Genomic DNA, 20,019 nt, shown 5'->3' on the forward strand with positions numbered 1-20,019 from the left:
AATAAGAGCAGATGGTACCTTTATTATCTGTAATGTAATTACAAGATGATTACATAATCATTTAAAAATATCCATTATTGGAGACAATTCCATCATTCCAGAAAGAAATCATTCACAAAACCTCATAGTTGGAAACCTTGCACAGAAGTAAAGGCACAATTTCGTAATACACAGTTTAGCGTAAGAGTGAAAGGAAAAAATTATTAAAAATAGTGGCTGTACTGAAAACAATTTATGCACATTTCCATTTTTTCAGAATATGCAGAAGCAATGCCATATTGAGTCTCACTTGTGTCCATTCCAATTGAGTTGTAATCAAATATTATAACTGAATGGGACTCTGAGGGACATGCCTCTCCTCCATAAGAAAAAATTCTACAATCTGGAATGTACTAAAAATATGTTAGCCTCCTTCATTAGGTCAAGAAAGCAAAAATAGTTAGGTGAGTTCAGAAGTTGTATTTACTAGGGGAATTCTCAAAGGAGGCACCCTCTAAGTTAATCACTTCACAATTACACTCTTAGCATACAAATGAAAGCCATATTTAAAAAGCATATTTCTTACATATAACTCACATTGTTCACATAAGGCACAAATAGAATGCTTAGTCATTGGTTATTTTACTTAGATATTCCTTTCTAAATACAGACCTACCCAATATTTTTTCCTATACTAACAACACTCAAATTATCTATGTGTACAATAATAAACACTAGGCATAATCATATCTCAGTACCAATTTCCTTAAAAGGTAAAGCTTATTTCAGTCAAGGTCTAGGCCAAGGATTAAAATAAACACACACAGCAGAAAAGTTGTAGTATATATTTTGTTTTTTCGGGCCATGAAATGCCTTACACTTCAATATGTATAAATTAACCAAACAAGAATTGTCAATAAAACCCCCTAGTTGTACTGGTATCTAAGAATTAAAGTTATTCAATTTTTTTTCTTCTACATGCTAATGAACACCTCTAAACAACCATCAAATAAAGGTCATATTTGAAGTCCAAGGTCCACAAAAATGTCACAGGGGTAAATACAGAGAGGAAAAGGAAATAGGAACCCAAGTTGATTCCAGCAGGGAAGAAATCTTCCCACATACAGAGGTATTAGCCTTGAAGCAAAGGAAAGCCAGAGGCCTCAGAATGAAATTTACAGACTCAGGGAATCAAGGCAGGGTGCTAAATCTTTTCCACCTGAGCCTGTGACTGCAACTACTTGAACCGCAGGACTTCTCAAAATCAGTCAAACCAGGTTCAGTTGGATCAGAAATCTGTTTAGCAATCAAGTGAACAAAGAAATAAATTCACTTAATCAACTGCTTCAGAGAAGCATCAAAATTCTGAATCTGAATCATCACTCTTTCTTTTAAATAATTACAACATCAGTTGAAAAGTGTTAACTAGGCTAGTCCCAAACATTCGTCATAGTACAGAAGAGTTATAAGTGGTAAATGAAAAAATTCTGATCTCAAAACAATTTGCACTTGCATCTAAAATGTCACAATGAAACCACATAACTCCCTCCTCAAAATGTTTCATGTGACGTCTCCTTGAAGTGGCTTTCACTTTAGCTATGTGTGGCTTCCTTTATTTGCTTTAGTGACAAAAATATGAAAATGAATATAAAGAAGCAAAGTCTCTAAAACAAAGGCCGACAGTACATACAATAGCTAGATTTTTTTTTCCATAGTTTTAACTTAGAGGAAAAACTCAAGATCTAAGAAAAATACCGTCTTTATGTAACTCACAGCATTTCTTATGTTTTATATTAGTTTGTCCTGTAACACCATGATTAAGTCAGTAATGCCAAGTAAAGACTAGTTTATAGTCTAGTCCCATTGTTTGTGAGCCCTGGCTACATATTCCTAAAAAGGAAGCAGAAATACTTGCCCTACAAAAGTGCTAGATTTTTCTCTCATAGAAAAAGCCAATGATAATCTACTAAAATGACTGCCAGCAGTGACAATATTTTATATAAAAACAAATCCCTAATAAAGTCTATTTTCTATCAATTCATTGATGCTACCTCATGAATTTGACCTTGTGTGCAATTCAACATACTGTTATGGTGGTAAAAGCCCAGGATTTGGAGTCAAAACTGTTGGAATCCAAATACTAGTTCCACTACTTACTTGCTGTGTGACATTCAAACGGTACTGCATCTCCTCCAGCCTCCGAGTTATCAGAAGGAAAAATTACATAATGCATGTGCAGGGCATATACATTAATATTATTAACATTTTTAGAATAGAAATCTCAAAAATACATAAAGGCACTTGATTATTTATTTACTTTGACTAAGATCCTATGAAGAAGCAAAGTAGCTGACAAGTTAAAGTATTCCCTCCAAATGTAACTAATGTAGTATGTTACAAAACAAATGCCAGCAATAAATACACCAAGTCTAATCATTATCCCTGGAAAATTCATTTCTTCTACTGCCAAAAGATTAAAACAAATCTCAGGGTAGGCAAAAGCATTGGACATTTTCTAAAAATTTATCATTCCAAAGTACAGTCATAGAAATACACTAATTAGGTAAGGAAAAGATCAAGGACAACCAATTATTCAAGCATTTCCCTTTTTTGTACAGAAGCCACAAGCTTCTTATTAACACAGGTGGGATTTTTTTCCCATGTTACATATGCAGAACCTAAAAGATTTGTAAACTTACTCATCTAAAGCGACTGGCTCCAAAAATTCATTTGGTTGCCAGGTTTAGGTAAAAGGCCTAGGAAAATCTACTATGGACATAAGGGGGCAAATAACTAAAAAGAAGAAGTAAAAGAATCCAGATGTTTAAATAAAAGATCTAAAAAGGCTAGAACCAGAGGACAAGGTAAGGAAGATTTAAATCAAACTAACGTATTCCTGTAAATGTTGTGCTTAGAATTGTATAAAATAATTACAAAATAGGGTGAAGGAGACTTGGCTTAATAGATCTTAGTGAACATGCCTGGGCAGGAGGATGAGGAGATCAGGTATTCCCTAAGTCAAGAGTATTAGGAAAAATAATCCAACTTGAACTACATTAATAAAAAGTATGATACTAGAGGGGGAGAAAAAGGAAGTGCTAGTATCATTATGCTTTTGTGATGAACAGGTATATCTTTTCCAATCAATTTGTTTGCAGGGGCGGGGGATGGAAGAATATGATTAATTATATGCCAGGCATCATGCTAAGCATTGAGGAGATGAAGTAGATAAGGCCTTCCTGGGTAATTTCACAAAGAGAAAATTTTGTTGCAAATGTTTATGATATATTGTGTATACAAAGTATAAGAAGTATTCAGACAGCTATGCCTGAGGAGATCAGAGAAGTTTTACTCAGAAGGACACAATAATGAGCAAGAGTGTTCTATCTGGAGGTAAAGCAAATACAAAGCTATGGAAAGTATTGGGATTTTTAAGTAGTTCAGTTTAGCCCAATCAACTTTATATAGACCAAACACAGATAAGCATTCAGAATACACCTCATAAATAAAAAATGTTGTCTCTGCTCTCAAGAACGTATATTCTAATAAATTGCAGACTTAAATGCAGTACAATGTAACATATGCTATATTCAACCTATTTTCAAAATTCACGCAATAGGGGTCAAATTCCATAATACATAAAGAGATGCTACAAACCAGTAAAAAAAAAGATCAACAACCAAATAAGGGATTAGCATAATTAAGCATTCACATTTATTTTTTCCAGATGTTCATTTTTAAATGATCCCTCTGGTGCCAATATGGGAAAATTAATTTATGAGAAGGGACAAGTTTGAAAGCAAAAAGACTAATGTTGGGAAGCTACTGCAGCACTAGGTGAAATATTTAGAAGACCTGAACTTAATGACAGGTTTATTTAACCTGGATGGATGGTGGTAACATCAACCAGGCTAGGAAACACGGGAGAAGAAATACCCCACTTTATTTTCACCACACCCATCCACAGCAACTGTTCTGCATAGTGTTTGAGAGAAAGCTCCAGAGAAAAGATTAGGTTACAAATATAGACGTGTTACTCATCAGCCTATAAGCAGTAGTCAATCCTATGTGTGTAAGGAGATGAAATGGCCTGGAAGAACTTGTAAAAAGAAAAGGAACATCAACATTTAGGATTCAGTTGAGAGGAGATGGCAAATAAGTCAAAGAAGAAATCCATGAAAGCCAATGAAGACAACATTTTAAGAAGAGGAGGCCCATTATGTCAAATACCAGAGAAGCCAGCAACTGGACGGTCATTGATGACCTTGTCTCAGCGGCAGAGGACCTCAAACTGCAGTGGATCTGACAATGGGTAGGAGGCGATGAATACTTTAATGCAGGTTATTTCTAGAAGCAAAAAGCTTTGCTTTCAAAGGAGCTGTCCAACAATTTAAAACAAAAACAAAAACAAAAAAAACCAACCACCCACAATGCCTAACGTGTATTGAGGACTTCTTTCGAGCAGGCAGTAAGCCAGGCATTTCAAATCAATTCTTCTCATAGTAACAATAACCTTGCAAAGTTAATACTATCATTTCCACTTTTCAGTAAGAAAAACCGGTTCAGGGTTGTTACATGACTTCCCCATAGACACACAGTGGCACACAGAGAAAGCAAGATGTAAATGCAGGTTTTGTCACACTTAAGCCAATGTTCTTTTCACACTCTGATGCTGCCACTTCATCGCTGTAAATAATCTGGGACAGGGGAGGGAAGCTATTAACCATTTAATAGGAAAGGTGTTTTTCTTTTGTTGTGTGTGTGTGTGTGTGTTTTTTTTTTTTAAATACTTGAACTAGTTGACTTTTAAAGCCTCTTCCACCTTCTACAACCCATGATTCTTTCTCACGCACCTTGCTCACAGGTAAACTATAACAGCTACAGAATTCCACATACACTCATCATTCTTTTCGTAGTTCCTTTTATGCCATCCTCATTTACAAATAAGCCCATGTCCTAACATTGTGCTTATATATAATACACACAGAAAAAAAATTAATATTGCTTCCATTTATTTTTGCCAAAAAATGAAAGCACAATCTATGAAGACAGTTAATCACTCCCTTCCCTGCACTCCACAGCATGTTGCATCTTCTGCTATTAAAGTAATTGCCACTTACATTGTGATTTGCTTCCTCCGCCACACAACATACACACACTGGATAGCAACCTTCAGAGTTCTCCTACTTTAAGCCCCGAGCACACAGCACAGAGCCAGGCAAGTAGTGATGCATGCGTGGACAGGATGGAAGGATGGATGGGTAGATGAATGGCCTGATAAGTAAAGGAAATAATACTTTTTCAACAGTCATTTTATACTCAATAATGGATTATTTAATCTATTTGCCAGCTAGGATGTTACAATTGTATCACACTTGAGGGGAGCAGATAGAAAATTGAGTGATACAAGAAGCATGGGATGTGAGTTCTTCAAAAGGAGACAGGAAAGTTTCTCTCAAAAAGTCTCCTGAAACACAGGATTTTTCTTGAATTCAGTACTAGCCAAAGGCCAAGAAAAATTTAGTCAATTCACCAAATTATTTTTTAAAGATCGGCTGCTTATGAAACTTCTTTCAAAGAAGGCCAACTCATCCTCATAACTAAACACGGTATTTTGGGCATGGCCCCTGGGAGATGTTTGAGGAGAAAAGGCTGCATTGAGCACGCTGAAATCACCCCAGAGGTGCCTCCCTTGGTGTTGCAGGATCTGGCCAGTCGACAGATCTGGCCAGTGAAGGTACACTCTCTGACTGCGCGTGTCAGCCGTTCTTTCTGTCAAGATGCACACGACATGACGCTCACTTGCACAAGACACAAGCACACGTGAATGCAGACTCTAAGAAACTCTCCTCAAAAATGCTCGCTGGAACAGAGCAAACACGCCAGGCTTATAAGGATGTAGAAGTCCCACTGTGATTAAAGTACATCAGAAGATCAAGAAGACTGCGGGTTATGCAAGATGCCCACCATGACAGCCGCAGCTCTATCCCTTCCTCTCCTGCATGAGGAAACACATCAGAACGTTAAGGGAAAGTAGTATTTTAGGGTTGAGCATGAATCCACCCTCGTTTATACATAGATATTTTTAAGTAAGTCATTTGCAAACTTGTGTACGTTGTTGTCAGTAGCTGCTAATACCTGACAGCTGAGTGGGACACGGGAGTGTGTTGTGACACCCTGGCTGGAGGGCACTGGCCTCTTTTAGGCCTCAGTGAAACTTAAACTAGTTATCAAATGACAATCGAACTCACTGGGTTAGCCAAACCCAAAGGCCTTAGGAGCTGTTTATCAACAGCCTTCAAAGACTGGGTGGCAGAGGAGGCAGGGACGGCTCTGGGCAAGTGGCGTGCTGAGCTGCCTTCGTGGTGGTGTGATTTGCAAAGTCAGCAAGGGACTTGGCCTGTCCTCAGTTACCGCGCTAACATCACCACGGTGTCAAGCTATCATGCTGTCTTTATTATTGGTCTGTATTACAAATAAAAGCAAGTAAAATGAAAGCAACACCTCCAGAGAGAGAGCCATGTATCTGCTATTCAGGCTTTCTGGAAAGCTCTACTTACAGAGGTTAGGTATTTGACACCTGAAAGCTGCAGTCCTAGGAGGTGATACAACTGAAGGGAATTTCAATAGAAAGGGCACAAGGAGTAAGATGGCAGTGGCAGTCCTCACCCAGCCAAGGGGCATCATGGGATGCATACTAGACTGGGCCCACCAGTGAAGGACTAGAGTTTCGGGAAGTTTAAGGGTCAGCATGAGGACACAGAAGAGTAAAGCAAGACTGCTTAGGCAACCAAGCTCAAGGTGCTGGAGGTTCGATGAAAGTAGATTAGCCACGATGTACCTTAACTCACGTCTCCATTTTCCAAAGACCCTAACAACCTACATGGTTTTAAGGAAAGGCTACTGGGCTGGGGAAGGACCCAGAAATGATGCCATATGGGGTATAGCTAGAAGACCTAAGAACATGAAAGTTGTTTTAAATGTCAAATAAGCTCTCTTGTGAAAGACAAGGCCCATTTTATGGACCTCTGTAGGGCAATGCTAGGCATAATGACTGACTGTGTACTCCAGCATTTAGACTGGTATCAACCCTAAGGAAGCACTCTGGCAAGCAGAAATGAGAGCAGGTCTCAGTAAGTAGAGAACTCCTCATTACATGTGTTCGTGAAACAGTGGGATTACCATCCATCATGCAGGCTGGACAGGACATTCCACATTGGGGATGGCCTGGGCTAGATCACCGCTGCACCTTCCAATTCTGAGTTTGGTTTGTTTTGCTTTGGTTCAGACACAGCAAGTATAAGATAAAAGTTCTCCCACTCATCTCTCAGTCGCTCTCACCATACAGAGTCAGGGCACTGGCTTCAGGCCAGATGAGGGGTTGATTTCCAAAGTTTCTTCCAGCTTCAAAACTTCGTAATTTTAGATTTAGATCACATACAACCCAAATAAATGAGAGCCATTTATTCTCTCTGTTCAAAAGATTCCCCCAAAATCTATGCCAGTGTTAAATGTCCATGACTGCTTTAAAAAAAAAGTCACCTAAATCACAGATGCTTACCAATAGTGTTTTCTCTTATTCAGTTGATAGTGGTGATAATGAGTGTGATCCACTGTAGAAAGAGACTTTTTAAAACCCGAACTCTACAGTTAAATTACCACTCAACTTTTCTCATTCAGACTGAATAATCTCTCAGTTCCTGTCACAATTTTAAGTTCTTTAATAACTTGGGGAAGGGGGAGGAACCTTTTTTTTTTTTAAGATACTACAAGTTTTCTACACCTCCTTCTCAAAGTGCATGTGGAATGACACAGAGTACTCAAGTAGAATTCTGACCAGAGGTGAAGGCAACAGAGAGATTCCTCCTGACTGCTGAATGCAAATTGGCAGAAGTTGACAATGATGTGATTTTATGTGGGAAACTATAATTTCCCTAGCCTTCAACTCCATGAAGGAAAAGTATTTTCACTCTCACAGCACTAGGGAAACAGATGAAATCCTAGCCCATAAATGCAAGCTTAGAGAGTCCTGGAAGCCTGCTTTAGTGGGGAGGCATCTGACCAAGTCTGGGCTAGCAGCTCAGTGGTCCCCTGTAAGGACCAGGTTGAGAGCAGGTGCCTCACCATACTCCCTCCCAGCTGATGTGGATCCCAGAGCTGAGCTTTTATAAAAACATTCACCACGTAGACATGCCATCAGGAGAGCTGACTCACAAGCAGCCTACACTCACGTGATGCGCCTGAAGATTTTTTTTTTTTTTTTTTAAGATTTTATTTATTTGCGAGAGAGAGAATGACAGACAGAGAGCATGAGAGGGGGGAGGGTCAGAAGGAGAAGCAGACTCCCCGCTGAGGAGGGAGCCCGATGTGGGACTCGATCCCGGGACTCCAGGATCATGACCTGAGCCGAAGGCAGTTGCTTAACCAACTGAGCCACCCAGGCGCCCCCTGAAGATTTTTTTATTAGTATTACACAGACATGTCTTTTCTAGGCCTGCAAGTATGTTTTACATCTCTGTTCTGATTCCTAAATATATTAGCTTTTATTCATTTGCATTTGTGTATTTTTCTAAGCAAGCAATATAATGGTGCAGTCTAATCTAAGCCTCCCAGAGGTTTGTCATAGTGGCTCTCCTTCAACTTGGTATCATCACCAGTCCTCCTGAAGAAAAAAAATCACCCCCCTTTGAGACACTTGACCTATACCCCCTCTGACTGACAATGACCCACTGAAAACCAAGCACATCCTGGGTAAGCCGCTCCTGTCAATTATGCTTCTGCAGGTTGTCTATTGGGCATAAAACATATAAGCTCAACTAACCAAAAGAAAGCATTTCAAAAACACTGGCGAAAAAACCCTTCTACAGGATTGGCACTTGCCAACCAAGAAACTCACCAGAAGTTTGTGAGCTGCCCATGATTCGAGATCCACAAAATAGAAAAGAACCCTATAATTTAGAAATTCAAACCCCTCTTACCCTTTATCTGTTATTCTGTTCATTTTAAGCAACCACGTATCAAGGGTCTAATCTACAGTAGGCATTGTACTAGGTCTAAATATACAAAGATATGGGAAGCCAGGCCCCACTCTCCTGGGCTCTCCATTTCCTGGGAAGGAGGCAGATAGGTAAACAAATCTTCACAGGGCATGCTCTATTCAAGGTGTCCTCCATGAAAATGAAGAGGCTGAGTCCCTTTACTCCAACTGAAGATATCAGGAGATGTGGGTCCCAGAGGAGGCGACATCTGAACCAAGGCTTGAATGATGAGAATTAAGTGATGAGAACTGTTACCATGACAATAATCAAACCCACACAGAGAAGGTACGCATGTACTTTATTAACATTAAATATGCATAGCAGACCAATGATGCCAGGTATAATGAAAAAAAAATTTAATTCCTTTGTAAAAAGCAAAATAACAACAACAACAACAACAACAACAACAACAACAACACAAACTTGGAAGTCCTGACTCAGGTTCTGTCATTGTAAGACAATATATTGTGCTTTTAATTTAATTTGATAATATGGCATAGCTTACAGGATGTTTAAAAACACATGTCAACGGATGGCTTAAAGCCCACTTAGGAAAATATAAGGAGTCAGCAGAGTTGGTGCCACATTTTTTTAACTTCTCATAGCCCATATATCTTCCCACTGGATAGAATCCAATGACATTTTGGGGGCCAGAGGAGAGCAGGAGGAGGGCAGGAGGTTATGTTGAAGAAGGCTGCATTTCTGAATTACAAAAGCATTACAGAAAATGATAAATTGAGATGTAAACAAAGGAAGAGGGTTTTTTTCTGGTCTTGGTTTTGTTTGTTTGTTTTTTCATGGAATTTGCCAGGTCCTTTTCTCTTCAAGTCCAAATCTAAACAATAATTAAAAAATATGTATCACCCAATATGTCAAATACTGAGTGATTAACATATTTTTTCTCACCTGTCAAAATTTGATCAGTCTATGGGGAAATACGACAAAAACTGAAAGAAAGCTTTCAAGTTCAAGCTAATATATTACAGTGAAAAGGATTTAGCCTTTTAAACCCAACTGGCATAAAGCCAGTGCAAATGACCAAACAACAAAACTGCCCTCAATCTAATTATATAACCTTATTAATATCTCCTTCTCATACTGTATTCCCTGATATGGCTGGAGAAGGAAGCATTCCAATTAACCATACAGTCATCATAGAACAATTTACAAAGAATCAGAGTATAATGAGCTCAAAATAAACATATAATCTGTCTCCATTTATTGCTTTAGGAGGCACACGTGAGAATTGTACAATGTCCAAAGTCATTTGACAAGAACACATTCAGTGCATAAGAAGCAAGGCACTGAGCCAGGCACCACTGGGGCAATGACCATAGTTTTCAAACTAAAACTTTGAATATACATATTAACAAACAATTTTATGTACCTTCCAAGCATACGCAGCATCCTGGGAGACACAGTTTAGACACCGACATACTAGAATCTCCAAAACATTCTAATGCTACATAGAGACAACTGAACATTTTATATCAGAAGTAGTAGCTCCTTCCCCAAAAAGATAAAAATAAAGTGGATCTAGACAGTTACTATAAGAAGAGACTCTAAGTCTTAGAACCTTAGAGCTGGTGGGATTTTTTTAAAATTTAGCTCCATATAAATAAAGCTCTCTGTCTCAACATCAACCATCATTCTTCTGGTTTTATAACTGTAGAAAGGTACCTGAAACTGACAGACATTGTAAGGTGGCATGTCATAATCTGGAGGCAGCTGTTAACATAAATCTCTGGTATCTATTTGTTTGTTTTGCTTTCTGCAGACATTCGCAGAATTTCCAGTTCCAGGAGATAGTTCATAGAAAGTCAGACCATATTTTGCTGTGAGGCAAAAGCATGGATTAAGGAAATAAGAAGATAAACAGAAAATTCTATTTCTCTCTATGATGGTCTTACAAAGAATACATCTAATTCCAAAAATGTAGTAATTTAATAAATAATTACTGCTTCCTCAGTTTTTGTTTTTAATTTCAAGGTTTTGGCTACTGCATATACATTTGTAAAATGGATTTGAGACCCCAGCCATAGGTCTAGGTCCTCAAGCTGACAGTCCATCTGATTTAAGCCATTATTCAGAATACCTAACAGTAGAGGAATATGAAATGTTTTATTTGACTTCATATGAAATATATAATTGATGGCTTATCAATGATAGAGCCTGTGTGAAGACAGAAGAAGGAAATATGGTAAAAATAAAATGGGTTAAAAATACTGAAAATATCAAGACTACTAAGGACTTAGTTTATAAACTGAAATCATTTTTCAGTGCCTACATTCCCACCTGACGACTATATTTTTAAAAAAAGGAGTGGGGCACCTGGGTGGCTCAGCCATTAAGCGCCTGCCTTCGGCTCAGGTCATGATCCCAGGGTTCTGGGATCGAGCCCCGCATCGGGCTCCACGGGAAGCCTGCTTCTCCCTCTCCCACTCCCCCTGCTTGTGTTCCTGCTCTCGCTAACTCTCTCTCTGTCAAATAAATAAATAAAATCTTTAAAAAAAAAAAAAAAAAGGAGTGAACACCTTAAGAAGCATTGGCTGGTATTTTCGTTTGATCATTCTCTAGAAATTAATAAAATCCTCAAACCAGATCAACTGTATGGGCCATTATCTGAAATTCAGACAAAGAGGCTTATGATAACCACCTTCAAAATAAAAGTACATAAAACTTTTTAGCAGGAGAATATGCTATTTCTATTTCTGTGTATATACCTGAACAGAAAATAATTTTTAACAGTTTTCCTTTAGTAAACCTCATGCCAAGATCAAACCAGATTATAACATTTATCATCAGAATTTATATTTCTGCTAAATACACAGGTATAAAAGCTTCTTCTCCTATTACAGCTATTTTATATAGCTAGTAATTCAGTAAAGCGAAGTTTGAAATAAAATGTGATAGCTTAAATATACCAAAAGAAGTCACAGTTTCAAGCAGATTTTCAAGAGAAGAGCATCTCTGCTAAAGGAAAGAATGTGCTTACACTTACCTGCATTCTAGTCCCACCTGTGACCGATCATTCTATCTATTCTGTCTCCATTTCTTCAACTATAAAATAAATGCCACCATAAGCTACTGTTGTAGACCCAAGGCATTCACAGATTTCAATACTAATTGTTCTGACTATTCTTGAGTGACCCTGAAAATACATTAACACGTTGTCATTTGTAATTCTGTGTCAGCAGTGACCAAATAGCCATTCCCAGGCGAGGGGAGCAAGCATGACTGCGTGGGCTCTCAAATTCCACTTATGAGTGGTGAGTTCAAGTTCCCACAAGTGAGGGGTGAGTACAATTTTACATTTGAGGAAAATAGCCTGTGACTTACAAAATATAACAGGGCAATTACAGAAAGATGGAATTCAAAATCTCACCATATCTCTCTTGAATATCAAGAAAGTTGCTGAAAAAAAGTTAACAATATGATTTTTTAGTATTTACCAAAGTTCCAGATCATGAATCATCATCATTCTCTACAGTTCTGGAGTGTCCAATATTTTCACAAAACTTTCAAAATAGTAATTTAACTGGATTTGCTAAGAGGAAGGTATGTCTAGAAAAATGCTGTTTTCCAATGAGGTCACTCTAAATGGATTCTTTATTTGGTTTCATAATTAGTTCCAACTTTACACATGGCTGACACAGAAAAGATAAGGAAAAGTATAAGAGGCCAATTATAAAAGTTATAAGCATACAGTATATCAAAGTCATATTTCATATTTCTAAGATTACAAATAAAAACAGGTCATATTTATAGAAACAAATAGACTTAAAACATGAAATAGACTTAAAATGGCATATTTTTAAACTAATATAAACAAATGTTGGAGTAAACCTCTAACTAGATTCTAAGGTGTTACTTTTTTCACATTTTAACTGGATGTCTTAAAATACATGGCTCATTTAAAGTAGAGGTTCTTTCCCCCAGTTTCCAAAAAAAATATTATTTTTTAAATGTTAATTTTCTAATTGATGGCATTTTAGAATCACTGGAATTTCCCTGACTCACAGTCTCAATTGTTGCTTTAAGCCTTAAGTTTACAAAATGTTTTGAAAACCATGCATTTTTTGTATATTGACTTTACAGTAGAAATCCTGAAAGAAAATACTGATTAATCTAATTTATAATTAATAGCATCAATTTACACGCTATTCAGTATGTCCTGAAAAGAATCTGTTTTGTTAAGTATATTAACCATGCCCAAATCGTGTTGTTTATAGTATTAATTAGATTAGCAGACCCCTTTCTTCATATCCAGTGCTGATGTAAACTTTAGCCACCAAACACTGACGTTTAGTAACACTGAATTAATGCAGTTTTACTGTACTCAAATGGAAAACCAGATACAAAGATTATACACGGAATAACTGAACTGATGGTAATAAATCTAAGTAAAATAAATTCACAATGAGCTCTTCTTGACACACCACAAATAAATGGCATTATTTAATACTTTGTTTCAAAATCCAAACATGATGATTATTACTGATGTAGCATATTTTTATTTTCTTCTTAAGCAGTATTACCATCTCATTCAGCTAGTAACACTGGTGGCTTGAATCCTTGTTTACTTAATATTTTGCTTAGCTACCAGCTCCTTGATTATATGATCTTAGATATCCTTCCAGAATTTCCCTATGTGTATTTTGTCTTCACAAATAGTCTATAAGCTGGCAATACAAAGAAAGAGCGCTTTTTGTTTTTGTGTTGTTGTTTTTTTAATTCCCCCACAGCCAAAAGTAACCTGATACATAGCACAAATTTTGCTACTTAGAGTTTTTGAGAAATTCCCCAAAACTCTTCCCAGGAATTTACCCCCCATCAATCTGTCATGGTATCCGGAATTTCTACCATTAAAATCAGTTTGGGTTAAGGTAAGAGGCCCTTTAGAAAATACCTAGGGATGGGATCAAAAGGAACGGAAAGAGATGCAACAAAGCAAGCACCCATCACATACAATTTAACTTCCTCTAAGTGTATGACTTCCGTGTAGCAAAGTTCTATAGCCAAGAGGGAATGTTAGGGCCAGTCAAGGAGTTAAAGGCAGGAACAGGCAGGGAGAAATGAACAAAAGCCAGTTTTAAACCAGCCCTGTGGAGCACCACTGCAGAGAAAATCCAGACTATGTGGTGTGCTGGGGGAAAGCGGGGAGAGTGGTCATTCTTCTATTTACTGCCCTCCATCTTTTGCCATATAGTTATGCATATACTTTGTTTCCTTAAAAAATGTAAAACAGTAAATGGATCAAATTATTCGGATTTCCAACAAAGGGCATTACCCAAGATCTTTTCTATGAATTTTTATACTTTCCATTGTTTTTATCCAAGAACAGTCAAAAATGAAACAGCACCGGTTTTGCTAAACGAAGTAACTTTTTTTCTGCAGTAACCTAAATGAATGCTTTTTATCTCCAATGCTGCCATTCCCTTTCATTTTTAAGATTTGGAAAACTGATCACGGGCTCCAAACACACTCTAGAAGATGCTATGAACCTGAAAAATTGCACAGTTAGTTGAGACTTAAACTCAACCTACCTTTCTAAAGTTGCATTCTGGAAGTACAAATCAAGAAAGCCGTCACATCATGGTATTACTACAAACAAAACCACAAGCACAGCTTTATTTGTAAATAGCAATTTGTTATACAACAAAAGCCAGATGACACTAATGCAGATAATTGTAAACAAACACCATGGCATGGCCATGGTAATAATGATCCAAATACTTATTTCTATATGTAACCAAATACTACTATCTGTACTTTGTAAAAGGAGAGAAAGTTTAAGGAGCACAAAAATTTCCTCAAGGATAATCCTTTTCCTGCATTAAAGAGTCAACCTCAGACCACTGAGATGACGTTCTAACAAAATTTAAAGTCATGGTTACATGAACTATGTCTTATCTGATTTTGTAAATACGAAAAATCATTTGGTCATCTGTTTTCCATTCATCATACATGCACTTTCTACTCACTAAGCGTGTGTATACTGGGGAAATGCTATTTCTTAGAGAACTGATAATCAAAATAGATTACCATTTCAAATAATTAGTTATAAAAACCATATATGTGACAAAATGTTGGATCCACCTTTCGATAATGCCTGTTAAGCCAACAATATAAAATCTGTAAGAAAGCATAAGAAAAACAGCATGCCCACCTTAAAATTAGGATTTGTCAATAAAACTTCTTTCCTATAAACAAAATTTCACATTCAAAATTCACATCAAGATCCTTATCAAAACAAATGCAAAATTACCTTTTCCTATTTTGAGACTTTCCTATGTTCCTATATTATCCACATGTGCATTTCAGTTCTGCAAAAATATGTAAATCATTTCTTTGGAATTATGAGGGGTTTGTGTACTTACAATAAAGAGCCATTTATAAAAATATTATAGCATTGGAAAAAAGCAAGGCAAATAGGCATGGAATGGTTGAATGGGCTCCTTCACATTAATCGGTAAAGACACCAAGCCAGAACATATGGACAATTATTTTTATATTCTTCCCCGCTTGACAACTTTCCATTTACAGGGAAAAGCCACACTTTGTGATTTAAAACAGGAAACCTGAACTTATGTGTGCACATATGAATGTTTTTTAATTGTTGACACATTTACTGCTATCATTTGAATTGTAAGCTTTACATTAATTGTTTTGATCGCTTCTCGGCCTTTTGGCTAAGATCAAGTGTACATTAATTGTTTTGAAAACAGGCAATCTAAACACACAGATTGAAGTTACACCTAAACTTCACACATTAGGTAAATACTCTGATAGTTCAGCAAAAGGTCTTAATTTTTGAAAATGTCAACAGAAACCCTTAATACAAAGCCTAGTTCTTTCAAATGAATTTGAATTCACTGTTTTAACATGGGGAGCCATGCCTGCAGAAAGAACAGCTGTGCATCCATAGTCCTATTTCCAATCATTTTTGCAAAGGTATTTCCTCCTTATTTTGATGAGTCTATAAATACTGCATTCAAGCAGGACTGATTCTAATACAACCAAAACAAGAAAAGATATTTTGTGTTCTTTTTTTAAGAAGGAGAGAATAATTTCCCCCCATCACCAGAAACACACACACACAACTTTAAAAACTGAGCAAATCTGAATGGAGCAATGAACAGTTCTGACACCCCAGGACTTCTGTATCATGGTCTTATGGCTGCTGAGTTACTTCATCTAAGTGCTCACGGGGCAAATGACTTTATTGCCTTGCACTCTACTTGCATGGCCACATTAGATACTATCTCTGTTTTACACACAGCGCGCGCACAGACACACACACACACACACAGACACACACACACAGACACACACACACACACACACACACACACACACGCCACACGCCACACCAGACAGTGCTGTTTCCAATTTCAGAGGCCCCTTGCGCGCCTAGCCCCATACCCCATCCCTGCTCTGCTCCGGGTCCTAACACCAGGAATGAGGGACACTACTTAATCCTGGCGGAGCTGCTCTGTTGTCCCATCCTTCCAGGATTCGTAGGATGGTTCCTCCCCCACTCCACCACGGAACACAACGAGGACGGCGGGTTTTCCCGAGCAAGAAAGACCACTGGTGGTCCCCTTCCTCACCCCACGCATCCCGGCTTCTCTACGCCAGAAACCCCAGAGGCAGAAGTATACACGATCCCGGGGCAGGGGAGAGGAGCCAATAATAGGAATCAAATAGCCCGTTAACTAGGGGGTGCCAGGGGCATGGAAGAAGCGAGCAGGGTGAGGTTACCACGGGGGAGGTGTGCTCCAGCGGGGAACCATTCAAGAGCAATGACAGGTCGGCGGGGGGAAGGCTCGGGTGGCGAGGGAGGTTGGAGAACTGCTTTTCGTGTCTTTCTCAGGGCCTGCGGGGGAATCCCGGGGCGGCGGCGGCGGGGCTCACGGGTCGTTCCCCGCCTCCCGCGGCCCCCGCGCGTCCCCTCGGCCACCCCCTCCGCCTGCGGCCGCCCCCGCCCCGCGCGGAAGGAAGCGCCGGGCTCCCCCCACGCTCTCCCGCTCTCTCGCGAGTCCTGTGCAGGCCTTTTCAGGGGGAGGGGGAGGGGGCGCGGAGGGAATTGCTGCAATGGAGCGCCGAGAGAACCCTGCCCGAGCGAGGCAGGCGGTGGAAAGCCACGGCCACATAAAAATGCCATATTAATTTTTAAAAAGCCATAAATCACCCCTCCCTCTGCAAAAGAAAATCATAAACCCGATCCCATGCAAGCCTGCGAGCAGCCACCCACTTCCTATTTCTGTCACAGCAGCTACACCCTGCCAGCAACCACCCCCCGGGCGCCCCCTCCCGCCACCGCCACCCCCGCCGCCGCCTCCCCGCTGCTCAGCCATTTGCCAACTGACGCCCCCGTAAATAAAAATGCCCCAAGTGGGGCCGGGTGGGAGGCCTGGGGGAAGGGCGCGCAAAGGAGGGGGGTTCGAGGGTTGCACAATATCCTAGAAGGTCCGTGGCTGGAGCAAGGAGAGAACCGGAGGCGGGGGGAGGGGAGGCAAGCCGTGAGGGTTCCTGCGGCACACGGTGCACCCGGGCGACCGCGGCGCGCCGCTTACCTTTCACCACCCTGTCGGTCGTCGACAACTTGGGATCAATTGCCTTGGGCTCGGACATCTCCAGCCGCCGGGGGACAGCGACGCGCTGCTCGTCCGTCCTAATGCACACCCCGACCGGACCGGCGGGCCAGACACTCAACGCCGCCGCCGCCGCGCTGCAAACCGCTCGGCTGGAGGTCTGGGCTCTGAGCTGGCTTTAAAGTTACTGCCTTCTCGCGCGTCCCTCCTCCTCCTCCTCCTCCTCCACCTCCTCCTCCTTCGCCGCCGCCGCCGCCTTCACTCCTCCTCCGCCGCCGCCAGCCCCGCCGACTCCGCTCCGGGCTGCGCGTGTGTGGTGGTTATTTATTTATTTTCTAAGCACGCCTCTTGGTTCTTCTTTTATTCTTGGGGGAAGGGGGATGGGGAGGAGAAGCGCACACAGGAGCACCCACCCTGGCAAGGAAACCGGGCACCGCGGAATGGAGCCCCACGCGCGCACTCTGCCGGGATTAAGACCGATCACATGGGGAGGGCCGGGGGCGAGAGAGAAGAGGCAGGGCCGCCGATGTCAGTGCCACCAGCCGTGCCTCGGCGTCTCCGGCGGCGGAGAGGCGGCCGCCGCTGCTGCTGCTACTGCTGTTGCCGCCGCTGCTTCCCCACACCAGGCGCCGCCGCTTGTCCGCGGCCGCCGGAGACGTCCCGCCGCTGCGCTCGCCCGCGCTCGTCTCTGCCTCCCCGCGCCGCTCCTTCACTCACACAGGCACAGCCGCGGAGCTCGGCAGACACAGTCCCGGGTGCAACCTACCCTCCTCCTCCGCCGCCGCCGCCGCCTCCACCTCCGCCACCGCGCCCGCCTCCGCCTCCTCCCCTTCCTCCTCCCGGCCCCCGCCTCCAGCGCCCCGGCAGCCTCCACCTCCCTACGGAGCCAGCCCCTCGCTCCCCGCCCCGACGTCGAAGCTGTGGGCGCCCATTGGCTGACATGCGCGTCACTCACTGCTAGGTAGCGGCCTCCCCGCTCGTCCCACCTCCCGCTCCTCCTCGCCGTCCCCGCCCCCCGCTCTGTTTTCTCCCGGCTGCCAGTCCAGTGGGCCTGCTGCCTCCGCCGCCCAGTCCCCGCTCAGGTGTCACTGTTGCTGGCAGGCCGGGATTAGGGAAGGAGAATGGGCAGGGGGTCGCGGCTGGGAGGAGAGGGGCTGTACCCTGCCACCCACAGCCCCATTTGGCATCCGCCCCTGGACCCCGCACACTCCCCCGCGCCGCTTTGGCAACTGTGCCTTGTCGGCTGGGTTAAGCCGCAGTGTGAGTAGCCAAGTGCTGAGGGTGTCTCCGGGTGTGTGCGTGGCCCGCGAGAGGGCAAAAAGGGGGGAGGCAGGGAGAGGAGGGAAGGGGGTGGGGGTGAGAAGCACCGAGAGAGGGCGGAGGAAGGAAGAGCGCGGGGAGCTCCGGGTCCCGCGGCACAGCTGCTGTCGCTGTCGCTGCCGCAGCTGTCCAGGGAGGATCGCCAAAACGGCGACGAATAAACAACTTACCTTGGGGAGACGGGCTCCGCCTGTGATGGGTGTACGGTGGTTTTTGCTATTGGGGCTTTTTTGTGGGCGGTGTGGTGGTTATCAGTGTTTCCCACCCATGCATCCACACCTTTTCTAAGGAGGGGGACGCTTCTGAGCGTCGCGGGCCAGGGACGTGGCGGAGTGTGCGGGGCGGGCTCGCCAAGGAGATTGGGGACGGGAGTCCAAGCGACCCCCGGCAACTCTGAGTCACCCAGGGCTGCCCTGCCGATCTCCTGGGAGAAATGAGGGGGCGGGAGACACACCGGAGAGGGTCGCCTTTTCCCTGTTCACACGCGCACGCAGCCAGTGGTTGGGACTGGTGGCACCACACCTCCCTTCCTGGCTCCTTCCAATCATCCGACGTCCACTTGGTGCTCCCGGTGTGTGCAGGGCCCTGAAGCGCAAGGCGGATCCCCACTCTGGTCCCTTCGGCTGGAAGGAGAATAAAGGAGAGAGTGCTAGGCGCAGGAGGACAGGGAGTGACAATGGCCCGACAGCTCCTTTCTGACCTGCCTGCCGCGCCACAGAATGAGGAGCCAATCTCCCTCTGCCCGAAGGTCACCTCCGCTCACTACCCCTCTCTCTGACCAACCGGGCAAGGAGATTGGAGCTTGCTTGCTTCTTTGTGAATAACAAAGAGAGCTGAATAAATTTCTCACCCTCCATCCTTCTTGTTACATTTCTTAATTCCTCCAATATCAGGTTTTTTTTTTTCCTATTTCCTGAATTGGACAATGAGCCCAGTAAAAGGCCTAATAAAAGATTTAGGGGAGCTAGGAGATGGAGCCAGAAGTGTGTAGGGGACATGGATTAGATTCGAAAATAGGTTTGAGAACTTGACTGATGGAGCTGGAGTATGGCTTGAGCAATGTAGCCTGCAAGGAATAGGAGCTC

At 42.1% G+C, this 20,019-nt stretch overlaps 1 protein-coding gene across 2 annotated transcripts in view; it reads right to left on the reverse strand.

Annotated features, from left to right (window-relative positions):
* The window catches only part of PPP3CA (protein phosphatase 3 catalytic subunit alpha), a 309,049-nt gene extending 291,201 nt beyond the window's left edge, over nucleotides 1-17,848 (reverse strand). For both annotated transcript variants that reach the window (XM_032400899.1, XM_032400898.1), the window contains exon 1: nucleotides 17,597-17,848. In XM_032400899.1, coding sequence (XP_032256790.1) covers nucleotides 17,597-17,654 — 58 coding nt within the window. In that variant the 5' untranslated portion in view covers nucleotides 17,655-17,848. The remainder of the gene's footprint in view (nucleotides 1-17,596) is intronic.
* Between the last annotated feature and the right edge of the window lie 2,171 nt (nucleotides 17,849-20,019).

This window comes from Phoca vitulina, unplaced genomic scaffold, assembly GCF_004348235.1.
Source record: "Phoca vitulina isolate PV1807 unplaced genomic scaffold, GSC_HSeal_1.0 scaffold3, whole genome shotgun sequence".
NCBI classification, from domain to species: domain Eukaryota; kingdom Metazoa; phylum Chordata; class Mammalia; order Carnivora; family Phocidae; genus Phoca; species Phoca vitulina.